Source organism: Ilyonectria robusta, assembly GCF_021365365.1.
Source record: "Ilyonectria robusta strain PMI_751 chromosome Unknown BGZ61scaffold_2, whole genome shotgun sequence".
Classification (NCBI taxonomy): Eukaryota; Fungi; Ascomycota; class Sordariomycetes; order Hypocreales; family Nectriaceae; genus Ilyonectria; species Ilyonectria robusta.
In genome coordinates, this window is record NW_025764436.1 from 746,150 (window position 1) to 762,424 (window position 16,275).

General features: G+C 54.3%; 4 protein-coding genes across 4 annotated transcripts; 3 read left to right on the plus strand and 1 right to left on the minus strand.

Annotated features, from left to right (window-relative positions):
* Positions 1–2,314: 2,314 nt before the first annotated feature.
* On the plus strand, positions 2,315–4,387 carry BGZ61DRAFT_472025 (uncharacterized protein; the record flags this gene model as incomplete). The annotated part of the gene is made up of 1 exon (XM_046248283.1): positions 2,315–4,387. One exon carries the CDS (start codon positions 2,315–2,317, stop codon positions 4,385–4,387), a length of 2,073 nt encoding a protein of 690 aa, XP_046110402.1.
* Positions 4,388–6,119: 1,732 nt separating this feature from the next.
* Positions 6,120–8,894, plus strand: BGZ61DRAFT_82154 (potassium transporter-domain-containing protein). Its single transcript, XM_046257121.1, has 3 exons — positions 6,120–6,583; positions 6,631–7,818; positions 7,872–8,894. The coding sequence occupies exons 1-3, from the start codon at positions 6,401–6,403 to the stop codon at positions 8,841–8,843; spliced, it is 2,343 nt and encodes a 780-aa protein (XP_046110403.1). The 5' UTR covers positions 6,120–6,400; the 3' UTR covers positions 8,844–8,894.
* Positions 8,895–10,111: 1,217 nt separating this feature from the next.
* On the minus strand, positions 10,112–12,326 carry BGZ61DRAFT_82163 (major facilitator superfamily domain-containing protein). Its single transcript, XM_046257122.1, has 2 exons — positions 11,967–12,326; positions 10,112–11,910 (listed from the first exon to the last, which is right to left on the minus strand). The coding sequence occupies exons 1-2, from the start codon at positions 12,162–12,164 to the stop codon at positions 10,360–10,362; spliced, it is 1,749 nt and encodes a 582-aa protein (XP_046110404.1). The 5' UTR covers positions 12,165–12,326; the 3' UTR covers positions 10,112–10,359.
* Positions 12,327–13,992: 1,666 nt separating this feature from the next.
* Positions 13,993–15,736, plus strand: BGZ61DRAFT_440563 (glycosyl transferase family 4-domain-containing protein). Its single transcript, XM_046244496.1, has one exon. The coding sequence runs from the start codon at positions 14,179–14,181 to the stop codon at positions 15,583–15,585; it is 1,407 nt and encodes a 468-aa protein (XP_046110405.1). The 5' UTR covers positions 13,993–14,178; the 3' UTR covers positions 15,586–15,736.
* Positions 15,737–16,275: the final 539 nt, after the last annotated feature.

A 16,275-nucleotide genomic window follows, 5' to 3' on the forward strand; every position in this document is an offset into this window, starting at 1 on the left:
CCTCACACGGGGAGGGGCTAGGTCGGGATGCAGAGGGAAAGTGCAGAGGACGTGTACGAATAGAGGGAGAGACGGCTCAGACGGGCATCCGAGGTTGGCGGGAGGGGAGTTGGAGGAGGGTCCGTCGCCTCACGGGCGGGACATCGCCCCATGCCCCATGCCCCATACCTACAGGTAGGTACCTATCCCATGTCCCTTGCCCCATGCGCCGCCCATGCCGCTCCACGATGGTGGGTGACTTGGTGACGTTTAATTACGCAGTAGTGTGAAAGACGGCGCGCCATGAGACAGTGCGCGGGCGGCACTGGGCTGCTGCCAACAGGTTGACTGTCTGGTTGCAGATTTGCGATCACCAAAATCTCGGAGAAATGTTTCACTCCCTGCTCCGAACCCTGATCGAATGGTTGATGGCTGTCATGTCAGAGAGAGACAGACACCATTCATTTCGCCTTGTTGGGTGATGACATGCGGGGCTCCAGCCGCCAGCCGTGTGCATGTCTGCACCACCCCGCCCTGTTAACCTGGCCATCTTCGATTCAGGCCCTGTTGGGCTTTGCTGAATAATTAAAAGTACAGAATGGGCACCTATACTGCGGAGCACCTCGCAACTTCCATTCACTGTTAAAAATCGAGTGGAGTCGTTGCCCCTTCGTCGAGGCTAGGATCTGTCTTGAAGCTTTAGAGCCACGCATTGGTCAGACACCAGAGCTTGGTCCTTCCAGAATTACCAAACCACCAAGAGACAGAACAACCTATCGCTGTATCGCAGGTAAATTAACCTCATCGTCCGTGCCTGCTGCCGAGTTGTGTGACGGTGTCTGTTCCTGAGAGACACACCCCACACCCTCGTTCAACGTGGTTCAACACTCGCGAAGGGCCCGAATATCTCACAATCCTTTCTCGTTGACTACCTAGTTAGCATTCAACTATCTTCTTGGGACAGACTCCTACTGTCACGTTTACCCTAGAAAGGAGCGGGGTCACCGTACGAACAATAACGGCACCACCTTGACAGCTTTCAAGAGCCAGACTACAACACTAACAACTCCTGTCCGTACGGCAGTATCGAGGATGCATTAGTTGGCACAACAAGGCCGTTTTTTTTCAACGACCGCTCCAAACTTGCGCTGGACTAGGGACGTACGTAGCATCCATGCCCACATCGGCTTCTTGTGTGGGGTCAAGGCGCTTGGGCGAAAACCTCCGAATCGCCCCATCTGTTCCTCACTCGGTTGGAGACGCGACAAAGACATGTGGAACCAGGCCTCGCGTCTCTTGCGCAAATGATGGCTGGGCTGCCTCTTTTCTTCACAGAAAGCTGACCTGAGTACTTTTGGATGAATGTCACTGTACAGAGGGCATATTTTCCGCCCCTGCATCGGCACTTGGTTTCCGTGCCGCAATATCAGGACTCAGCCCTGGGTCCCGTTGCCAAGAGTCCAACACGAAGACGAATCTGCAACCAACCTATTTCGGGGGATCTCTTCTCGTTAGCCAGCACGGCCGATAGAGCCATGGAAGGGGAAGGACCCCAACATGCTGTGGAGTCATGAATCCACGGCAAGGGCCAGAGCCAAGGATCAAAGCACCATCAGTTGGGACAAGATGAGACGAGACGAGACGAGACGAGACGACCTATTCAGGGAATCGCCGTGGCTGGTACTTACTCCGTAGACAGTGGGTGATCGCCAACGCCTAATTTAGTCGCCTTTTCTCCAAGCAAGGTTGCCACCTGTCCGGTCTGGACTCAGCCATCTGGTCACCCGTACCCTTGCTCATAGGTCCCTTAAAAAGCAAGCCGGCCGTCTGCCAACGAACAAATCCTTCTCAGCCGCACTCGAGGTGCTAAGAATCGGGCGCAGTTGTTGGTTACGGCGCCATGATGAAACTTGAGGGATCGGACGGCTCCCTGCTCCCCACCCCGTAACAACGGCACCTCCTGGGTCCACCCCCAAGGCTGTGCCCGGGCCGTCCAGTCACACCAACAACCAACGATCACCCTTCAATCAGGCAAATGGGGACGGGAACCACTTTGTCCTAGACCCGTCGTGTTTCCTGCCTATTTTTCGTTTCCCCCATCTTTTTCGCTTTATATGCTTCACCGTCCCTGACTTTTTGACACAGGCAGTTTGTCGTTTGTTTGTTTGCGGTACAAGACCCGTCGTATCGTCCAACGCTCACTGACGTGGACTGGTCGCCACCTACCTAAGGTACCTAGGTAATTGTCGAATCCACCAAATCACGGCCATCAGGACTGCCGTCGATCACCCCTCTACAACAAGAGGCAGGCTACCGCTTCTAGGCTATCCTGACAATGGCCGACGCCGAAGAGCCTCAATTCAACACGCTGGCAGAGCGAATAGCAGCCCTCAACAAGCAAAAGAATTTCAGCACCACTACCCCAGAACCAGCTCGCAAGCGCCCACCGGGACCACCACCTCCTCCCCCTGGCCGGCCTGTCGTCGACGCCAGGACTCAGTCATTACCAGTGGTTTCGTCCTCTGGGAGTCCTCCAGGCCATCATAGCCCCGCGATCCCTCCCAGGCCCAATCGACGGAACAATGCGCCATCGGTTCCTGGACAGAACCCATCTGTTGCGCTGAACGGGACGCAGCATCACCACCAGAGCCCTGTTGCCGCCCCACCTCCGCTACCAAGCCGCTCCCCCTCGAGTCAACCAACTTTGCCGCCCCGGCGCACATTGACGCAGCCTCCCAGTTTGACGGTGAGACGTAACTCGGGCTCTTCTGAAATTTCCCAGCATTCGACTTTGTCCTCTCTGTCGTTGGGTGGTCACACTGCATCCTCCGTCACCAGTCAGGGCTCGGAGGGCACCATCTACAAGCTGCCCCCGGCATTTGATGCAGCCAGTCTCCCTCCGCTGCCGCCCTCCAAGAGAGAACGTGAGGCCAAGGAGGCCAAGGAGACTGCAGAGGCAATTAAGCAGGCAGCCCGGCCCAAGTATCACAAGCAAGCAGCCCAACCAATTCCAGCTTCTCGCCAGGTTGAGCCTGCTCCAGCACCCAAACCTTCTCTCCCACCAAGACTCCCTTCGCGGCCAGCCATACCGCCGCGAAATGCAACTGTGGCGACCACAGAGCCCAACCAGCCACCTCGGAAACTGCCACCCCGGCCAATGGGATTTGCGAAATCAACACCCACCAATGGCACTTCAACTCAATCCCCAGGTGTGCGACCTGCTCTTCCAAGCCGGCCGCAGTCACACGACGAGCCTCCTCCAGTACCAGCTTCCTCGCGTCCGTCATTCGCACAGATTGAGGCTGCTTCCCGAGCGCCTCCACCCATTCCCGTGGTTGACGACTGCTTCATTTGTCGAGACTGGAGTGGCCCCGACACAGTAGCAGCACAGTTCCCCCGGCAATCACTACCGAGGAATGATCCTGTAGGCCATCTGGCTCATGGGCTCTGCGACCCATTCCCGTCTTATACAAACAAGGCCCGCGCAATCTTCACATGGTTCCATCACAACATTGTCTATGACACGGTTGCGTTCTTTGGAAACTCTATTAAACACATGTCAGTTGAAGACACTATTTTCAGTGGAAAAGCCGTCTGTCAAGGCTATGCGGAGGTGTACAAGGCGATCGCAAACAGAGCTGGGCTTGAGTGCGTCCTCGTTAGTGGCCATGGAAAGGGATACGGGTACACTCCCCTGAAAGAAGGGGAGCGCCCTCCTCCACCCAAGCCAGACGGCCATGCTTGGAACGCGGTGCGCATTGATGGCGGCGAGTGGAAGCTCTTGGATGCCTGCTGGGGAGCCGGTCACCTAGACGGCCACACCAACCAGTACAAGCAGACTTTTTCCCCTACACATTTCAACAGCTCCAACGACAAGTTCGGCAGGTCACACTTCCCCCGCGAGTCAAAGTACCAGTTCCGCAACGATGGCCGGGTCATCAGCTGGGAGGAGTACTTCGTGGGCCCAAAGGTTGGCCAGGTGAATGGTGAGCGTCCCACCTTCTACACTGGTGCACACGAGGAAGGATTTTGCGAGGACACCGTGGAGCCGAAGGGACGGGACATCCCTGTGTATAGCGGCGAAGTCGTACGGTTTCAATTTTCCAAAATCTGCGAACACTGGACATCGGAGAAACACGGGCGGGGCAAGCCTCCCCTGTTGTTGCTTTGCATTAACGGGGTTGATGGTCGAAAAGATGATATGCTACCCATGGAGACAGATGGCTACTGGCATTGGATCGATGTGAATGCAAGGGATCTAGGAGCCCCAGGACAGTCGGTGAAGGTTGCCCAACCGACATCCATTGATGGGCAGGATGCTAGGGGCGTTACAGCAAAGGAATTTCTGGCAAAGAAGGGCAAGGTGGGAATGGCTTGGTCTTATGATATGAGCTGGGAGTTGGTATAAAATGGGGATATATGATAGAGTAATGGCACATAAACGAGGATATAGGACTGATACCGACTGGGAGGACAAATTCATCATCGTTTATTATCACAAAATCATGCTAGTGGCGATGTATGTCCACCTATTCCGTGTGAATGGTAACTGGCCTCGATATCTATTGGCGAGGACTTTAGTTTGCGGCATTGACAAGCGTAATGAAGATGACTGGTTGCCGGGGTTTGTTAATTCCCGACTTGAATGCGTGTATTGAGTGTGTCCAGACAGGGTTAAGACGTTCTTTGGCTGTTACCGGTGTTCTATCACAAGTCGAAAGTATGACAGTCTCGCTCAGTTACATGGGTATTTAAGAGTTCTATGATACCAATGGCCTCTTAATTGCACAGCTCTGGGAAGAGTCTACGTGTTTACATCGTCTCGGAATCACCGAAATGATACCCTCGACACGCGTTGGAGGACTCCCACTGTACGCGCAAGCCTTATCAAGAAATACCACCCTCTCTGCCGGCGGGAGAGTCAAAAGGACCACATCTACCCATAGCTGCAGTAAACATAACCGTAGAGGCTGCCTAAGGAAGCACTGGCGTGAATGAGCTGGGACAGGACAATTCTTTAGCCAACGGCAAGGATCAAGAGCCTGCTCCACGGCCGCTTTTGCCTCATTTATCAGCGTCTTTTATGTCTGAGTTTTTACTGCGTCTATATCTTCGCCGCCTGGATCTGCTTCTCCAACGCCAGGAACAGCACTACAAATGGGACACAAGTAGGCATGTCGGGTTTGAGGTCACGTTCTGCCTGTATCTGGTTATCGTTTCGACGTGGATCAGGAGGAAAGATTGTTGTGTTGCGGCTCCTTCCCTTCTTGGTGGGGGATCCAGGCAGAAAGAGAATCTACATGGTACCTACCTACCTAGGTACGTAACGCACCATCTCTCCGCCTCACGGAGAAACAGACCAGATAGCGTATCATCTTCATGACATTTTGTCAAGGCAACGCACGGCGTTACAAGTCTTGACCGCATGGCAACCACCGCGCGGCAATCACAATCACATAATTCGACTCTCTAACACCTCTCGTCCCCTCACGTGGTCATCCCGAGGATACCCGGACGGAGAGAGTTTCTTGGAGACAGTTTTTGCACTCCACACCAAAGCATCTCACCACACCACATACCACACTCCACGGAGTACGCATCGGGACGTTGCACGCCAGAACACGACTTCGTACACACAGCATCTTGACACGTCCCACCGACGTCCCACTGTCTCCAAATGCCGACCTTGTCCACGCCGTGGTGCGATGCGGGATTTGTAGGAAGCGTTCCCCGGCGAGAGAGTCAGCACCAGCCAAGACACCTTCCAAGAGAACCAAGCCTTTTAGCGTCTTGGCCTTGCATGGCTGCTTGCAGAAGTTGCAGCTCTCCCATGGGTATCCATGGGTATCGTCGCCCATTCCCCGCACTCACGCCGCTAGCTTCGAGGCCGCCCGGGGCGCCATTGGACCAACATCAGAAGGTTGCGCCGTCATCTCGGCCAAGAACGCTCCCCCTCACCACTCGGCCGTCCCTCCTATGACGAGAGCGAGAGAGGAGAGAGAGGAGAGGGAGGCGAAAAGAGGCCCCTCAGCATGCACACAGCCCCGACGCCTCCATGCGCTGCAGGCCATCAACCAGCTTGGTCGGTGTGCTAACTGCGCTTTATTAGGTGGGTCGTCCACAGATTGTCGCCCATGAGCCTATCAGCTCGCCATCTTTACGTCCCGTGACTGCTTGGCATCAGCGAAGCACGCCGTTTCCTCGAATTGTGGCTGTAGCCATGGTGGGATCGCCAAGGGACCGCCAAGGGGCCATGTTCGCTACTGACGGCCTCCGTCCGATGAGGTCCTGGATGCGGTGGGCCGTTCTGGGAGCTTCGCCAGTTCCAGTCCAGAGTATAAAACCCAGGACCCCGGGATCCCGCACGCCTGGCCTGCGTTCCTCAGCCTCATCCAGTGGCCTATAATAAAACGACCTCGAAATGGGACTTCCGAACGATGAACGCGATGATACGATAGAAACGAGGGCCGGCATTGTCAACATTGATGACAATGACAATGACGCCGCCTCCACCGCCCCCACCGATCCCGACGTCCGCGACCTGGCCGATCAAGAAAAGGCCCAGCGAATTGAACATGAGGATCTAAATCGAAACAACAAACAGGTAGGCCACCCGATCTTCGCAGTATGGGCGCCTCTGACACCTTGAAGACATACAGGGGCATCCTTCTCCTCTGGCTCGCCTGGCAGAGCACCGGTGTCGTTTATGGCGATATTGGCACCAGCCCCCTCTACGTCTTCAGCTCAACCTTTACCAAGCAGCCTTCGTGGGATGACCTAGTTGGAGCTTTGTCCATCATCATCTGGTCTCTCACCCTTATCGTCACTGTCAAGTATTGCTTCATTGTGCTCTCGGCCGATGACGATGGCCAGGGCGGCACCTTTGCCGTCTATTCGCTTCTTGCCCGCTACGCCAACATTGTCGGCACCGATCCCAATTATCCCGATAGGATCATGGTCCGTTTGGAGCGGGAGATAGGATCAGCCGAGCTACCGCCCGCCGGTAGGATAGTCCGAGACTTCCTAGAGAGAAGCAGAGCAGCCAAGGCAATCCTAAAGATTGTCGGCGTGCTAGGCGTATCCATGGTTGTCGCAGATAGCGTTCTCACCCCAGCTCAGTCCGTCTTGGGTGCTATCCAAGGAATCCAAGTCGTCAGACCGGATTTGGGACGAAGCGCCATTGTCGGCATCTCGTGTGGAATCCTGGTCCTCCTCTTTCTGCTTCAACCACTCGGCACGTCCAAGATTGGTACGGCATTCGCTCCCGTCGTCGTGATATGGCTCCTGTACAACATGGGCATTGGCATCTACAACCTTGTCCTGTATGACCACACTGTGCTCAAGGCGTTTAGCCCTCACTATTGTTTCACATACCTTATTCGAAATGGCGACGAGGGCTGGAAATCTCTCGGTGGTCTTCTCCTCGCCTTCACTGGAGTTGAGTCGCTCTTTGCAGACCTTGGAGCCTTTGGCCAACGTGCTATCCAACTTTCCTGGCTGTGTTTGGCATTCCCGTGCTTGCTCATCACTTACGCAGGCCAGGCCGCCTACATCTCGCGAGATGAGACCGGCAACGCCTTCACGAACCCTTTCTTTTATACCCTGCCTGGCGGAACGTTCTACTTCAGCATTGTCATTGCTGTGCTAGCTGCAATTGTTGCAAGCCAAGCCTTGATTACGAGTTCCTTCCAACTCATTTCGCAGTTGATGAGGTTGAGCTACTTTCCCCACATCAAGACTGTCCACACCAGCCGTCGATTCCATGATCAAATCTACATGCCCTTTGCGAACTGGCTCCTTATGATTGGAACTGTCATAGTTACCGCCGTGTACAACAACGTAAGTCCACCGGAATCCCTTTGAGGGTATCTATTCTAAACGGGTTCATCTAGACAACTAGCCTTGGTCATGCCTATGGCGCATGTGTCATAATCGTCACCTTCATTACAACTTGCTTGGTGTCTTTGGTAGCACTCATCATCTGGCGCGTCCAATCATTGATCGTCCTATTCGTGTTCCTAGTCTTCATCCTGCTTGATGGAGTATATTTGTCAGCAGCACTGAACAAGGTACCGGATGGCGCCTGGTTTGCCCTCGTGCTGTCGTTCATTCTTTCCACCATCTTCATCCTCTGGAGATGGGGCAAGGAGCAACAATGGAAGGCAGAAATGAAGGATTTAGTCGACCCCTCCGATCTGCTTCTAATGTCCCGCAACAATTCTGTTTCTACGGATAACAATAGCCCACTCCGTCTGAGGCTCGTACCTGAGTTTGGAGGTGGTTGTGTTACCGCAGCATCGGGTCTCGGCATATTTTTCGACAAAGTTGGTGGAAGTGGTGACCATATCCCCAAAGTATTCACACAGTTCATTCGCAAATTCCAGACACGACCACAAGTCATCGTCTTCTTCCACATGCGCTCTCTTTCGCAGCCGACGGTGCCAATCGACCAACGGTTCGTCATTGCCCGCGTCACCTCCAAAATTCCGTCCTGCTACCGGATTGCTCTACGTCATGGATACATGGACGATATCCTTACACCAAATCTAGCGCGGATCATCGTGGCGGAACTCATGATGTTCATCACGCGGGGGGCTCCTGATGGGAACGAGGACGCGATGCCACCGGATGTGCGTGAGGAGCTAGAAGCTCTTCGTGCCGCACGAGACGCCCAGACAGTATATCTCATGGGGAAACAGACAATGAGAGTGCAGCGGAGACCGAAAATAACGGTTGGAAACCTCGCTCGACGAGTAGCATTGGAGTCTTTCTTGTGGATCCGGGAGAATTCCCGTACCAAATTGGCCAACCTCGACATCGACCCCGATGACTTGGTTGAGGTGGGCTTTGTAAAGGAAATATGAAAGGTAGGAGAATACTGTATACATCAGGGACAGACAGGCATAAGGATAATTGGCGGACACGGAGTTTTCGGAGCGCCTTGCATTGGAAGCAAGGTGTAGATTTATGAGAAATTGGGAGACAAGACTGGACAGATCCATCTACGACACTTGATGAAATAAAAAACCCCTCTTTGATTTCGCCACGAGATCTTTTCTCCAATAGTATTTCTATAGGTACTGGAAAAGTAAATAGAAGAAAATGACGCCAACAAATGATGTGCTATCTTATCGGATGTCTGCATCGAAAGCTCCCCTCATTTTTCTTTTCGTAATAGGACCATAACCCCTGAATATCTCTGATTGAGTGAGGAATTAGGGGCCATATTGGTCACAGCTGCAGTCGCTACTGAATTTGCACCTCAACCGTGTTGGTCCAGTCAAAGGCTACGCTTTACGAGAGATGTCGTTGAATGGAGAGAGTATCCAGAAGGTTAAAACTTTAGAACTAGAATACGTCGCAAGTGATGGGCCATAGGAATCACCTATTATTGAGAATGGAATTGCGAATCACGTTGGGGACGTGTCTATATAGGAAGTCCCACCACCACCCTCTACGGAGATCCATCAGGTCACGTCTTGGGCAAGCACTGCAAAGCAAGCCATTAACAGTCAAACCAACAGAGAAACTCACGTCTCTATTTTGAACCACTCACATTCAAACTCCTCGAGAGAACGTTGCAAGTTTTATTCTCAACCGTCTCAGCATCCTAATCTCACTCGCAAACGAAAATGTGTCTCACAGTCACCCTTCTATCCCGGTGCAACATTTGCAACAACGTGATAAGATTCGAAAAGTTCCCGGAGCCATGTAGGCGAGCGGCCCAATCGGGACAATACTGCGCGGTCAAGCTTCCTGTAACAAGGGACCACCCTGTCACAAGTGGGACATGCAGCAAGTGCAAGACTTCCACCACTTGATGGAATTGGGGTTGTTTTATTTAGGGATGCCTCCTAGAAGACGGCCTATTTTAGACAGAGCGGGTAGCGTTTGACTAAGGAGGGCATCGATGACACTGCCTATTGATAAGTTCAAGAAGAACAAAATCTATTTGCATAATACCGGATTACTATTTTCGCAAACCCAAAAGTGCTTCTACCAAGTGTCTCACATGCAACACAAATATAAGTGTGACAAATCGTAAAATTTCTCTCATGATTTAAAGCAGACATCTCACATGAGCCTTTTTAAGTAAGACTGTAGTTTAAGATGGAAGATATTTATGATTTCATCCTTTTGTTGGTTAAGAGAGAGAACATTTGATATAGTGAAGGGAATCTTGCTATGTACATGCTTTTGCTACGTAAAGAACAATCCATTTCGTATAAATGTACGAATCTAAAGCGGACCGCGTGCATTACTATTTTTTAGTTCTCGTGTCATATGTAACACATCAACTTTCGAATGGAAATCGACATCATGACAACCACATTACGCTTCTCTGCTCAACAGAAAATGCCGACCCTCGTGGGTATCATCTCACAACTTGATCTTCTCATTCTTGCGAATTTTGCCACCGAACTTGTAGATGAGGGCCGGGATAGGGATGAGACCAATTGCGATGAAGCCGAGCAGGGAGTTTCCCCAACCGACGCCCAGGGAGGCGTACATCTGGGGTCCGGCGAGGGGCAGGAAGGCCGCGACGACGCTCCGCATGACGGAGAAGGCGGCGAGGGCACTGGCAGCGTACTGCGAGTAGGCATCGATGAGGTAGGCTTGGATGGGAAGCCAGATGCCAACGATGCCGAGGCCAAAGGGGATGAGGCCGATGACGGGGACGATCCAGTGGACAGCTTTGTCGGCGGCCCAGCCGTACCAGAAGAAGGTGATGGGCAGAAGGAAGGCGAAGTAAATGCAGTCCGGGAGGCGCATCTCTGGCTCGTAGACGCCGCCGTTGGCCTTGGTCATACGCACGACGGTCTTGTCGGAGAGAGCGGAGAAGATGCCCAGGCCAGCCATGTAGCCGATGAGGAGGGTCAGGTAGACGATACCCGTGATGCCGATCGACCAGCCGTAGCTGCCCTGAAAGACGATGGGGATTGTGTTGAAGAGGAGGTAGAGGCAGCCGTAGGCGAAGGCGATGTAAAGCGAGACGCTGAAGACGATGGCGGACCCGAAGAGAAGACGGATCGGGCGTGTCAGGCCGTTGAGGAGGATGCGCCGTCTGGAGAGCACGGCGGCGTCCGGGTCGACGTAGCAGCTGCGGAGCTCTGGGCGGTTGAGCTCCTTGCGAAGGCGTTCGGTCTTTCGGCGGATGAGCACCTGGTGGTTCGTCTCGCGGTTCAGGAAGACCATGGCGCAGACAGCCATGGTGGCCGGGATGAAGGTGATCCAGTTGACCCAGCGCCAGCCGATGGTCTCGGCGACGAAGCCACCGATGACGGGAGCACACGAGGGCCCGAACATGGGACCCAGCATCCAGATGGTCATGGCCCGGCCGCGTTCACTGATGGGGAACAAGTCGGCGATGATAGCGCCGCCAATGGTCTGGCAGGCAGAACCACCCAGCCCGCACATGAAGCGGAAGAAGATGAGAGTGCCGAGGGTCGGAGCGAGGGCGCAGCCGATGAGCCAGGCGCAGAAAAAAGCGTTTGCGGTGGTGATGACGACGTTGCGGCCGTAGATCTCGGACAGGGGCGAGAGGATCAAGGGGCCGATGGCGTAGCCCAGGAGGAAGATGCTGACAGGCATCGCCGCCACAGTGAGGTCGGGCTCGTTGAAATCGGCGGCGACGTAGGTGATGGCCGGGGCGAGGATGGACGATGCAAAGGGCGTCATGAAGGTGATGGTGGAGAGCAGGCCGGTGATGAACCACTTGCGAGACTGCGGGAAGTTGAGCGGGTGCTCGGGATCATGCTGGCTCTCCCAACCGACGACGCCGTTGTCGAGATCCATGATGGGGTGGACGGGCGGCGGAAGCGTCTCCTTGGTCTTGCTCTTGCTCTTGGAGAGGCGGCTGAGGATGCTGCGATGCGTCTTGCGGCTGGCATTTGTTCTCCGGGTTTCCACACGGTCAATCTCGATGTTGTCCTTGAGAAGAGGATTAGTATAGGATGAAAGAGAGTCTATGTATATAGATTTATTACCTCCTGGGCCTCGATGTCAAAATCCTCCTCTGGTGATTCGTCGCGTTCGCGTTTGTCGTCGCCATAATCCCCCTTTGCAGGACTGCCACTCGCAGGCGAAATACTCGTCTCCTTGTCTCCCATGACGGTGGCATTGTCGGTATCCTCACCGGGAGGTATACCGACCGTCTTTTCGTCGTCGCTGTTATGAGGACTCATCGTGGTGTGAATATTATCAAGTTAATATTGTAAGTGAAGTTGAAGTGAAGATTGGCGTGAGTAGTAGAGCGCCCGTAACCCCAGATCTCAGCAGTCTAAAAAAGGGTCCAGACGGTTTGAGACAACGCCCACGATCAACAAGCCGAGAACGGACCTTTTGCCTCTTTCAGTCGAGAAAGTCGGAATTGGGGCAATAAAGTCGGCTCATTAGAGTGACGAGACTGAGTGTCCGGGGTTAGCCGTGGTGAGCCGTGGTGATGATTCCGAGGGTGAGACGAAGGACAAGCGGGAGGAGGAGGAGGAGGTATTTGGGGAAAACACGAATTACAAAGCAGTTTGCTGTGCTCGGCCGAAAGAGAGAACGACCAGTCCCCGTTCATCTTGACTCACTGTCAAGTCAGATCTCTGCTGCGCAAGTAGACAGACTGGGGTCAAAGGATGCAAACTAGGAATGGGCGTTGGATTATCTCCACTATCTCCGAGTGGATTTAACAAGGCTTTGCCCACCGCAATCCGCATTCCCCATACTTTTGCCCATGGCCTACTGCCACGGCAATCGTTTTAGTTCCGGCTGAAGGAGGGAAAAAGAGGGGAGGACCCCACGTTTGTGTCGGCGACAGGGCGCGCCTCTGCCATCATAGGGCATGAGGGGGTGCGCCACGAATTTGCCATGGAGACGGACGGGATAAAGTCATCTTCGACATGTTTGCGCGTAGAGGTTGCTGTAAGACGGACTCGGCTGAAGAGGCAAGATGGAGAGAGAAGAGGAATCCCTGGCAAGGTTACAATGAACAGACGCTCCACCGCAGGGCAGGGCAGCTTTGTCAGAGAGATTGACTTGACTCGTGTGTGGTCTATCGGTTGACTCGGCACGCGAGGGGAGGACCTGGTGCTTAGCCCGGGCTGACATGGAGGGATGGAGGGGACAAGCCTAGGGAAACGCAGATCTCTTTTGGATCATGATCCCCGTTCAAGGACCATTACAGCCCTGCAAGTGAGCGGAATCACACTCCCCGGCTGCTTGTTGGACGAAAGCCGACCGCGGAGATGGCGCGGTGTCGGAGTCCGGGGCTTATTGTATCCTCCGTGATGATGAAACTTGTTTGTTCAGAGCCGGCCGTAAGCTGTGCTCCCCCGTTATCGTCTGGACAAACTGCAGCAGTTGCGTGGTATGTATGACAATGTCCTGATGCCGAGTTGCAGTGTCCAACGAGCGCTCCCTTTGCACGCACGCACGCACTTGCGCGTAGCACCGAGTGGGATGTCACCTAGCCCAGGCCATGGTAGCAAGTATCAAACTTGACCGTTGCAAGAGACGCCGAGGAGGTGGAACTAGCGGTGGCCCTGCGATTGTCACGGTGTTTGGTGGAGGCTCGGCAGATGGACGATGGCCATCAGTCACCCGCATGAATGGGCTGCAGTGCGGCCCTAATAGAATGGATTTTGGCAGATGAACAAAAGAGATTCAAGCAAAGAGACCAAGATAGGGAGACTCATGTTAGTTTCAGTCTTGGCCCTTACATAAGTCAGGTCTTGGGATTGATAGCCCCCATTCATGTGCGAATGGCCATTACGGTATTCGCAAATACGTCGTAAATCGTACGTCGTACTTCGTACTCATTTAATTACCTGCGACTCGTCGCACGCAGCTCGCACGTGCTTCCGCGACACGCCTCCACATCCCGATCCCGGCCCCGTCCATCCAACAACGTGTCACCATCCCACGTCAACTTCGCGGCGCAGTTCCAACTCGTCGACTTTTTCGGCCGTTCACGTCGCTTTGTATCTCGCCCTCGCACAAAAACCCCCAATTCCTCAAAAAGCCTCGTCTACTGCAACACCCCCCCTTCCCGCGCCGCGACCGCCTCTTTTCTCCTCCTCCTCCTCCTCCTCCTCCTCCTCCTCCTCCTCCTCCTCCTCACGATGCGCCGCCGTCCGACCCCACGAACAATCACCATCTAAACGTCTCAACTCCACCCGGCGCTCCGTCGACTTTGCGCCTCCCGCCGCCATCATGACGCCCGCACCGTCAACCTCGCTCTCCCGCACCGAGCTCATCACCCTCCTCTCCCTCTCCAGCGCATCCGTCGCCGTCCTCGCAAACACCTTCCAGGGCGATGGCGAACCCCTCATCGCCTGCCTCTCCCTCTCCCTGCTCGCCTTCTCCCTCTGCTACGCCATGATCCGCTGGCTGGGGCCCACCTTCATGCGCGCCGGCTTTCGCGGCCGCGACATGAGCAAGGCGCACAAGCCCGAGATCCCAGAGTGCATGGGTGCCATCTGCGCCGCCGTCTACCTCATCACCGTCATCGTCTTCATCCCGTTTCCCTTCTACAAGGACATCGTCGCCGCCACCAGCGGTGGTGGAAACCGTGATGTGGTCGTCAAGCTCGAGGAGATCAACCAAGGCCGCTTCTTGCACCGCTTCCCCCACAACAAGCTCGCATCCTACCTAAGCGCCATCATCTCCCTCCAGACCATCGCGCTCCTAGGCATTGGCGACGACCTCTTCGATATCCGCTGGCGTCACAAGTGGTGGATCCCCGGCCTCGCCTCCATCCCCCTCCTCGTCGTCTACTTTGTCGACTTCGACGTCACATCCATCGTCATTCCCGTCCAGCTCCAGCCCTACCTCGGCGAGCTCTTCGACCTTGGCGCCCTCTACTACCTCTACATGGCCTGCGTCGCCATGTTCTGTCCCCAGAGCATCAACATGCTGGCCGGAATCAATGGCATTGAGGTCTCTCAGTGCGTCGTCATCGCCGTCCTCCTCGCCTTTAACGATTGCCTCTACCTCTTTACGCCCTATCCCCACCCCGCCACCGACTCCCACCTCTTCTCCCTCTACCTCCTTCTTCCCTGGATCGGTGTCTCTTGCGCCCTGCTCTACCACAATTGGTACCCCGCCAAGGTCTTTGTCGGCGACACCTACTGCTACTTCTCTGGCATGGTTTTCGCTGTTGTCGGTATTCTCGGCCACTTCTCCAAGACGCTCGGTCTACTTCTCGTCCCTCAGATATTTAACTTCCTCTATTCCTGCCCCCAGATCTTCGGCCTCATCCCCTGCCCTCGCCATCGACTCCCCAAGTTCAACGCCCGCACCGGCCTCTTGGAACCCTCAATCACCCCCTGGTCCGCCGAGCGCCAACCTCACCCCCTCGTTGGTCAGGTCCTGCACCTCCTCGCGAAGCTCCGCCTTCTCAAGGTCGCCACCGACGAACAAGGCCGCTTCGTTGAGACGAGCAACTTCACCATCCTCAATCTGTGGCTCGTCTGGCGCGGACCCCTGCGCGAAGATCGCTTGGCCTGGGAGGTGACGCTCCTCCAGCTTGTAGTTGGCCTCTTCGGCCTCTTCGTTCGGCATCGCCTGGCCCTGTTGGTATTTAAGGAAGACAACTGGGGCACGGTGCGCCACGGATGATTCGAGCCTGGATCTACAAGAAAAATCATACAAAAACGACGCCGCATCCGCATGTATACTAGAATAGAAGAAAGACAGGAGGCCATGATCCAAAGTCGTACAACTGATAGCCACCATAGACACAGCATTTGATTAAAATGATACCCCGACATGATCCACAGAGACCACCTCGTCTGGCCACCACACGCAAGCTGAATCACCTTGGGATACGACCATTGTAGTAAAGGGTGGATGTGAAAGTCATCCATTAAAAAGTTTCCATTTTCATCATTTCGAGCCTTTCTGCATCGACTTGGAACACCTGTCAAAGAAACAGGGCATGCCTAGAAATACAAGAAAACTGCCAAAATTTCCACGGCAGTGGCATCGTCTCCTTCCAGTCCTATCCCACATCCCGTAAAAACCCATCCTCTTCTGAGAGAGCGCTGACGACATAAAACATTGGACTCAACCACTTAGAGCCACTGACCATACATGGACATAGATGGATGCCAGAAGGGGGAGACAATGCCAGAAATCCGCTGGCCCCAAGACGAAACCTGGTGCGACATGCCGAGATCCAAAGCCGATTGATCTCTCCACATTCGCGCAAATTCGCCCATCCCAGTGTCCCATGTCCATGTTTCCGTGTCCCTCTCCAAACGCCAATAATAGGGGGTGTCGTCCGACGTACCAGCCACTGTATATAAG

Coding starts and splice junctions, on each gene's coding strand:
- BGZ61DRAFT_82163 (XM_046257122.1), bottom strand. CDS start 12,164: ATGAGTCCTCATAACAGCGACGACGAAAAGACGGTCGGTATACCTCCC. Junction 11,911..11,966: donor TTGACATCGAGGCCCAGGAG/GTAATAAATCTA, acceptor CCTCTTCTCAAG/GACAACATCGAGATTGACCG.
- BGZ61DRAFT_82154 (XM_046257121.1), top strand. CDS start 6,401: ATGGGACTTCCGAACGATGAACGCGATGATACGATAGAAACGAGGGCC. Junction 6,584..6,630: donor TAAATCGAAACAACAAACAG/GTAGGCCACCCG, acceptor GACACCTTGAAG/ACATACAGGGGCATCCTTCT. Junction 7,819..7,871: donor TTACCGCCGTGTACAACAAC/GTAAGTCCACCG, acceptor GGGTTCATCTAG/ACAACTAGCCTTGGTCATGC.
- BGZ61DRAFT_440563 (XM_046244496.1), top strand. CDS start 14,179: ATGACGCCCGCACCGTCAACCTCGCTCTCCCGCACCGAGCTCATCACC.